We start from the raw sequence: 9,445 nt of genomic DNA, 5'->3' as shown, positions 1-9,445 counted from the left end.
CTGAGTTGGTTCAAGTTTTTGCTTCTTTCCATAATAAGGAGGGGGCAGGGTGAGGGAGAACTTAAAACAGCTGAATAACTTATCAGTGAGAGAAAATGTTAGGCAAAGCGTAATTTCAATATTACTGCGAATTGTAATGATCTCGTGTACATTTCTCTCTCATTAGCGCAGTCGTGTTAATGTTAGGTAGGCAAGGAAGAAAATTAGAGAAAAAACGGAGTATTTTGCCAGTCCTTGTCAAGATTAAAATGTGGGGGTGGGGGCAGGAGAGACATTATTACCAAAACCCCTTAAGGCAATTCACATGACATGAATTACTGCCTGTACTGCAAGTAAAGCCTTATATCTTCCACTGAAAATCAAGAATGTGAACCTTGATGTGATGAGTCTACTTTGTAGGCCCTTACCTCTGTGGCTGTCAGCATATTCTGCCTGCTGGTCAGCCTGTGTTTTCTCATCATACCTACTCATTCAGATTTTGGTGACTGAAAGCAAGAACACTTCCTTGAATCTATATATCTTGTGTGGCTAAACAAAAAAAAAGAACAAAACGATAAATCATAGAAGAAAGATTCTTCAAGTAATTTGGTATTAATTTCAAAGCAGTGCTGAGTATTTTCAAGTGAGCAGAATAGGTACTGCTCCCCTTATTTCACTGTGAAGCGCTGAGGCCTACTGGGGATTGGTCACAGGGTCCCTGCCAGACCTCTTGGCTCCTGGACCAACTCTTGAACCAGCTCTGCCTGTTTCAGGAGCTGCTGTCTGTTCCTGGCTTTCTTATCCAGGTCTCCCCCAGACCTGCTAAATCTGGGGGTTGGAGCTTATGTTTTGAAAAAAGCACCATGATTGATTCTAGTGCACGTTGATGGTGGGGAGAACATTATCCAGAACATTGCTTTTTCTTTAATGAGCTTACCTTTTTTTATTATTATTTATGTGTAAATTGTAAATATAACTTAGCTGTTAGAGTATTTTTTCATAAAGATATTAAATCAAACTTGGTTCACATTTAAATATTTATTAAGCAAACCATCTTTAAATTAATTTACATATTTGTGCATTGGAAATAAAGTATTCATAGGTGACATAATTATGTTCCTTGTCATTGAATTCTTCCACCTGGCCTATGTTTTATTTACAGGTTGTTGAGGTTGAATTCTAGTGATGCCAACATGATTTTTAGATCACTGAAAGGTTCCACAACAGGTTCATACTTAGGTTTTCCATTTACTGAAAATGACAGCTCTATAAACCATTCCTAGTAGAACTTACAAAAGCAGAGCTATGCACTCTTATCAAACAGTTAACATTAGGAATAATGAAACACAGCAGTTCTTTAATGAAGCTGAGTATGTGACTGTACAAGCGGTGGGGCAAGGAGTCAGGAGAAGGAGAACCAGGCGCTGGGCACAGTGCCCTGCTCTTGCAAGTGGGGCCTGCGCAAGTACTTTGTGCCAGCAATGCTTGGCCATACCAGGAACACCTTAAAGCTTTTAAGGTTCAGATGCCTCAGCCCTGCCTAGATGATGTGAATCAGAATCTCTAGGGCTGAGTCTATAGTGTGGAGTGGAGGCTTGGCACACACTCCCACCTAAAGTAGCAACACACAGTGGTGGGCTTCTCTGAATAAACACTGAGGTTACGGGAGCTGGTGGTGGGGTGGGGTGGGGGTAAAGAGTGGGGGCTGGGGAGCAGCATTCTGCATGGAAGCCAGACGGGCTTCTGTCAACGGTTAGCTCTGGGATCCACATGTAAATGATTGTGCTAAATGAATTCAGGTAGTAGCTCACTAAATGTCTAATTGGATGACTCAGTGGATATTGATTTAAGATAAAATTGCCTGCAGTTTTCTGCGTTCTTTTAAAGTTTTATTCTGTGATACAGGTATTTATTTCATTTTTCAAAACTGGGAATGAAAGCATAATCTCCTGACTCCACAGGAACAGACAAATCTTCCTTGCAGCCACTCTTCAGGCCAAGGGTAAGGATGCTAGTTCACGACTGCAAACAGCTCTGCATTCCTACAAACCTTGGCTCACGTGATACAGAACCTGTGTTGGTTAAAGCTCATTTGTACCAGTTTGACACAATTTTTTGTCCCAGAATCCACACATGGGAATTAAAACCTGTAATGAAATGAAATCAGTCAATCCTATGTTCACGTTCTGAAAGTAAAAAAACTTTTGGCGATGAAAGAATATACTTTGTTTGCTTACTGCCAAATATGCACAGTGATTTCAGATGTTTGCTTACAGAGGCTGAGCCAGGAGGTGGAGTGTATGCTTGACGCTGGCCTGTGGTTTTGACACTTACATTGGCAAGGTTCACCTAGGTGTAGGTCAATCTGAAGCGTGACTCTTCTACAGATTCTCCACCTCTTAGAAGTCCATGACCTATATGATTGCTGGACAGTGGGGTCATTCATAGTTTTTAGATCATCAGTAAAATTCTCTCATAATTTACAAGTTTTTGCCAACTCAGCTTTGGGAAAATTCCCCTGTTCTGGATGCAAGTTCTCAAAATACAGTCAGATAGCTGTGTATGTAGCTGTATTGGATATAAAAAATAACTTTCCAGAGCCTTTGAGAATGAAAGAGAATTTTCTAAACATTGTTTTCCATGAAGAACAAATTTAAATACTTTTAAATTTATGTTGATAACTTAAAGAAAATGCTTCTTTCTATAGAAATTTCACCAACTTTATGATATAAATAGAGCAGACGACAAAACCATGGATTTGCTCTTAGTGACTGTGGGTTAACATAGTCACTCTCTGAAATATAGGAGTATAAGAACAGAGAAACCTAGTCATAAGGTATGCAAGTATATGGGTGATCTTGTATTTCCATATAAATGTGGTAATTTAAATAATTTCAGAATTGGAAGGAGCACAAATCAAAATTTTCCTTTTCAGATTCCAGGTAGGCTCATTAAATACTTCAAATTGAACAAATGGTAGTTTCCAGGTGAAATGTGCTAAGTGGAAATGTCACTATTGTGCAATCTTCAATGAATTGATAGACTTTTTTTTTAATGGAATGGGAGTGTCTTTCTTTTTTTTTGGATAGAATTTTAAGAATTTTAAATAGAATTTTCCTTATCTTGAAAGTGGATTGGAGTTTGAAAACAAACCTACCTGAAATAAAAAACGGTCCAAGTGGAGGTGTCTCTATTAAAATTCTTTGTTTCTCTTTGAAATATAAAAATTACCTGTTTTTAGCTGTTTAGTCCTTGATTTATTTTAGAAACTTCATAGCTGTCTGCATGGATATTAATTTATTTATGTGGTGCTCTGTCAAGAAGTTTGGTGTTTATCCTTAAACATTGCAATTAAATAGAGCCTTCAGCCAGGTGTGCAGACTTGATGCAAGATGCGTTTTTTTTCCTAAGTGATTCAGCCTGGTCCGAAATAGGGATTTGTTTTGCAGCTACAGTCACTGGAATAGCTGTTCCTTACAGGATGGTGTAACTGTCATGGAAATAGGGGATTGAAAGAAGCAGCAGTAACATCCTGTCAGAAGAATAGCTTAGTTTTTAAACCAATGACCTCACTTGTGCAACTGGGGGCTGTCTTGAAATTGCCACTGATGATTCTCTTAGCCAAGTGAAAGTGACATGCTGCTTTCACTTCCACAGAATGAGTAGACGAATATGTTGATGGGAATATTCCCCCTCCTTTCACACAAGCAGAAAAATAACATTTCTGAGGCCTCTATTGGGGGAGGGGTAGGATTTCTAAGACAACCCTCATTTCTTTAAAGGATTACAGAATAGCAAGCAATGACTTTTTAGCATTTGTGAGGTGTCATGAGTGATCACCCAAATGAACAGACATCACGGTTTTCGTCTTACAGGTTTCCATCATTTACAGATGGGTGTCGGTGAAGGTGGTGTGTTCTTTTGTCACTGAGCTGAAACCCTTGATGGCGTTCATGAGGTCCTCTTCATCCACATACTGAAAGATAAGCCAGTCATCATGGGTTAGGGTGTTTGCTGTCAACAAGGCTCGGCATCCACTGATGGAGTTATCAATTTAATATAAAAAGTACATAATAAGGATTTTGTTAAGGCTACTCTCCTATGCTCAACACTATAAAGTGTGGTGGGAGATGATCCTTGCCTTAACTTTACCTTATTGAAAGGACCCTGAACAATAGACTAATCCAAAATGTATGTCATTTGAGTACTACATTGTGCCTTCTCTTGATCTTTCTAGGCCTTTTTTTATCTGTAAATATATAAATACACACACACTATATATATTTAGATATATGTAAATATATAAGTATTGTTATATGTATGTATATTTATAATGTTTGTTTATATAGAGTATATTTATTTAAGATTTAGTTGAAAATTTAAGTGAAAAAGCTCATGCTACAATATGTACAATATTGTACAATGTAGGGAATCAAAGTTCAAGATGGAGAGTCTGCAATAAAATGATGTTCGCAAGATCCCAATTGTACAGAAAATGCCTCACTCACTTTGTGTCCTTGGGTAAGGACACCCGAGCCCTCAATGTATGATGCTAAAACATATGACACTGCCATTTTTGCACATCTAGTATGACCAGTTCATGTCTTTATGTGTCAACCTATTTATAATTATTCCTGCCATTTAGGAACTTTAGACCTGCAATGGAATCATCTGGAGTCATCAGGCAGGCCCAAGATTTTAAACTGCCTATTACATATAACCATTCTGAACTCTGCACTACATATTTTTGTATGATTGGAAGCTGGAGCCAGAAAACTTGCTTTATTACTTGCCACTAGTTTAGAAAGACTTCTTAGAATTCATCAGTGTTTCAGTGAAGGAAAAATGAGAGCTGAGAGAGAGAGAGAGAGAGAGAGAGAGAGAGAGAGAGACAGCAGAGTCCAAAAATGAAGCAGATGGTTAAAAGAGATAGAAGTGGATATGTTCTTGGTTGGCTGGCTAGTTATTACCCAACTCTCCCAAAGGAATGATAGGCCAACTGGCATCTAGTAGTTGGTGCCGTGAAGAAGTCTGATGGTTGGTAAAACTCTAGGATTTTATTTATTTCAGCCACTTTGGGTTCACAACAAATAGGAGATGAGGATGAGGTTCGCTTGCAAAGAGTCAATTATTTGTACCCACTGGACTGAGATGATGAAAGCTGAAGATATAAATAGGAATCCCTTAATTATCAGGATTTTCTGAGTTGATTAGAAAGGAATCATTTAGTCTTTGCTCCTCTAAACCAGAAGGAAAAGATGATATGCCTCCTTCTTGGTTTTCTCTGTAGTTGACAACATCTTTTAGGCCAGTTGCCATGTTCTCAGTCACCTGCTGCCCAAGATAAAGAACTGCACCTATGTGTCCTTTAGCTCATTCATGCATTTAGTACTGGACTTTCCATTGTGTCCCAGAAGAACCATATGGTTTCTACCTTGATCCTCAAGTAATTGTAGCAACTCTAATAAACAGGTCATTACCAAATAACTGGGGAAGTGGTCTGGGGGGATGCCTTGTGTGCTGGGGATGCATCCAGCCAGCCCAGGCAGCTCTGTACTCTATCTCTCTACTGAGGTTCTGAAATTCTTAGTAAAGGCTCTGGTGGAGGAAATGGACCTACCAATCCACTATCGTGGCCCATGATGGTTTCCCACAGTGAGTCGTCAATCAGCACTTTCTTATCTTGAATGTCCATAAGTTGGCTGATGCTGCGGTGGAGGGAGTCTTGGGAGTAGGTCTGGCTGATGTGGCTCTGACTTGGGATCCGCAGTACAGAAAAGCTCCTGCTAGTCCTGATACTCACCGGTGTCCCCGATCGGGGGATTTTGGTATCTGCTAGTCCCTGAAAAGAAGGTTGATGTTGGTGATTAAGTTGTCTCTAAAGAAATAGGACAGAAAATTGTCTCACACTTTGTCAATGAAGAGAGCATGGTCTCCATTTCCTTCTGCAGAACAGAGATCTCTGGAAATACTGTGGGCCTTGCTTTCTTGACAAGGTGAGATATAAGCTAGTGGGCATGTTAGATGGTGTTGCTCTCAGCACCTACAGGGCTCAGCTACTACAGCTCTGTCTACTGTTTCCTGTGAACTGGGGCTAACTGTGTAGCAAGTGGTGGGGTGGAGGGTAGAGGATTGGTTAACACCCCATGGTGTGGGCACAGAGCCTTGGCAAAAACACCACTTTCTCAGAGCACAGTATCCTCTTATGTTCTTTCAAAATCCTGTATTTGTGTATAGAAATGGACTCCTCCCTCCCTTCTTCTTCCTTCTGTGTAGTTTCCCTTGTTATAGGATTTCAGCCTCCAAAATAAATCAGCTCTGATGTCAACATGTGAAAACAAGGACACTCTGTAACCGGGACTGAGAATGCACCGTAAGAAAATCCAGCTGATCTGGCCAGGATCCTGCTCTGCTGGACCAGTGGAATGTTCTCCCTTCTCATTGAGCTGTCGACACACCATGCAAAAGAGCATGCATTCATGCAGCACACAGAGGTACCTCAAAGTGCATGGTGTAGCTTTTCAGGGTGACATTGCTGGACACATCAGATAGATCTGCCACAGAATCAAACTGAGAACAAATGGGTGGGGCATCAATCAGTAGAACATTATAAAAGGAATGTTTTGACTCTTTGTGTTTCTCCAATGACAGCATCATCCTACCCATACAGGAATATAACCCTGATGCATGTGTGGTGTATGGGTCAGGATGTTTGTGTCAACAGTGTTTGGCATCAACTGATAGTTTTAGCACTTCGGTGTAAAAGTATTCAGTACTTTGTTAAAGGCTAATATATGCCTATCTGTCTGTCTGTCTATCTATCTACCTACCTGTCTACTTACTTACCTACTTACCTACCTACCTATCCATCCATCCACCCACCCACCCACTCACCCACATATCTATACATCTCATATGCCTCCCAGGGTGTATATATATAGATATACAGGTATCCTCTGCTATCTGAAAGTAGAATGTTCCTATTATGGTGTAGGTATATGCATGTACAGGTATGTACACATCTGTATATGTATATGAACATATATATACATATATGTTTGTATATATAAAAATGGGCTAAGCTGAGAATGTATTCCACGATTAACTCCTTGCTTGCCACATTTAGTTGAACATAACTGACATCTAAACCCTTGTTCCTTTGGCTCTGGAAATATTTTCCTCCCGGTAAAAGCAAGTATTGTAGCTCAGAGTGAGGAAATGGAGCCAGCCTTAGAGACATACCATTTGGGTTTCCCCAGGTGGGTAGGCTCTTAGTGAAGATGTCCTCTTCTGAACAGGCACTAAGGGAGGTCTCTCTCTGATGTATGGTTCTTTGTGGATTTTTCTTTGTAGTATCAGGGACAGGAAAATGGCCAACAAGATCAAGGCCAGCATTGCCATCAACACTATGAACCATAACTCGCTGTAGAATTCTCTGCTCTTGTGCCCTGATCCCCTCTTTTCTCCAGGAGTTGTAGGCACCAGACCTGCAGAATGGAGGGACAGAAAAGGGGAACATTATTTCATAAGCACCTGTGTGGCCCTTCTCTTGGATGGAGAATAGGAAAGTCCTTTAGAGCCATCTGTCATGGTGCTTCTTTGCACATGTGCTCAGGCTGGGACACGATGTGGTCTGTGAAGGGAGAAGCTTATAGCCTCAGGAGACCTCACTGAGATCATGGAGTCATTGGAAATCATGCTGCTTGGGTCGTTCATGGGTAAGATGGGAGTGGGATTTAGTGGAGCAAAAATCTGTCCCTCCAAAATAAGTCTGGCGAAATGATGATTTCATGGGAGGGGCACTCAAGGGTGATTTTGAAAAAGACCTTTATGTGTAAATTCTTTGTAAGGGGCTCACTCACTGTATTGGGAGGATCTAGTCTCCCTACCCCTTAGAGTGGATAAGCCACAACTTAAATCTGCCCACTGATGTTTACTGTGCCTTCCTTGGTAAGTTCCCCAACTCACCTCCCTTTTCTTCTGCCACCTCCTTGTCCTAGATCAGCTATTTAAGAAGGTACCTGAAGCCACTCAGGGGAATCACTCAGTCATACTGGGTCTCCCTATGTCCATAGGAGAAATACATTATAGTTAAAACTTATTTGGCTTTTACTGTCTGGAAGTTCCTCAGTCTACTAAAAATGGAGCTACCATATGACCTGGCAATTCCACTCCTGGGGATCTACCGAAAACACACAAAAACATTGATTCAAAAGACTACTTGTACCCCTATGTTTATTGTAACACTATTAACAATAGGTAAAACCTGGAAACAACCCAAATGTCCAAAGATAGATGACTGGGTCAGGAAGATATGGTATATTTAGACAATGGAATATTATTCAGCAATCAAAAAAGATAAACTCATGCCATTCGCGCAACCTGGATGGAGCTAGAAGGAATTATGCTCAGCAAAATAAGCCAGAAGGAAAGAGAAAAATATTGGGTGGTTTCACTTATAGCAGGAATATAGGGGAACCAAATAAGACATCAGTGTAAGAAAATAATAACAGTACAATATACAACAAAGAAAAAACAGACAATTACAAATCAGGGACATCCTGCGGGGGAGGAGGAGGGAGAGGGGTCAGAGGGAGGGAGGGAGGAGCCCAGGGGACTGAGGTGATGGTGCACGGGTGCACTGGGAAGGAAACTCTATGGGGACTACACCTGAGGGGGTGGGGGGAAGCAAATATTGTTTAAAAATGAACAATGATGTAAAAAATAAAAAAAAAACTAATATAAAATAAATACCTTCAATAAGAAAAAAAAGAGAATAAAATAGTTGGATTAAAAAAAACTTATTTGACTTTTATCGTGCGTTTGATGCTTGTATATTTATCAACCAAGAAGAACCCAGAGGGGAATGGGATGAATTCCTTTGTGCCCCAAAAGGGGCAAAGGTATTTTTAAAAGAGTGCAGGGTAAGTGAAAGATTATCAGGTTTTCCGCCCTCCTGCCATTAGCATTTATGATGGATCCCTGTGGTCCTACATGCATGCCTGATGGAGGACACCTGGAGTGGGGCATGGGCATGCATAGGTGAGCACACCTGGGCTGAGACTGGGCTTATAAGGGCGGCGTCACAGGGACGCCAGCAGAAGGAACGAGAACAAGAGAATGAAAAGAGAGAAAAAGAGAAGAAGGATGCAGAATGACCAGAGAGAATGCCAGAGAGCCCAGAAAGAGTTCAGACTTGCTGGGGCTCGGAGGCCTACCAGCCCCTCGGCGCCCCATGCCTGCCATGCACCTGATAAAATCTCAATAAAAGCCTGAAAAAGCCACGGAGGGTTCTAGGACCCTCCTTTACCAGTCCACCCGGATCATAGAGATCCTGCTCTGTGCCTTCCTAGCACTACAAGTCACCTTGAGGACGCTCGCCTCACAGCCCTGAGCCCTTGGAGCAGTTATTCCTCGGCAGGGGGTTCTTAGTGATATTGCTGTAGACACGCATTGCATTCATACC

General features: G+C 41.1%; 1 protein-coding gene across 1 annotated transcript in view; it reads right to left on the bottom strand.

The window, feature by feature from the left end:
- Positions 1-3,841: 3,841 nt before the first annotated feature.
- The window catches only part of USH2A (usherin), a 635,462-nt gene continuing 629,858 nt past the window's right edge, over positions 3,842-9,445 (bottom strand). Inside the window, 3 exon segments of the mRNA XM_037497740.2 lie at positions 3,842-3,955; positions 5,600-5,821; positions 7,222-7,466. Coding sequence (XP_037353637.1) covers positions 3,866-3,955; positions 5,600-5,821; positions 7,222-7,466 — 557 coding nt within the window. The 3' untranslated portion in view covers positions 3,842-3,865.

Source organism: Talpa occidentalis, unplaced genomic scaffold, assembly GCF_014898055.3.
Source record: "Talpa occidentalis isolate TD23 unplaced genomic scaffold, MPIMG_talOcc4v2.1 talOcc4.8, whole genome shotgun sequence".
NCBI lineage: Eukaryota > Metazoa > Chordata > Mammalia > Eulipotyphla > Talpidae > Talpa > Talpa occidentalis.
This window is presented reverse-complemented; position numbering and strand designations above follow the sequence as displayed.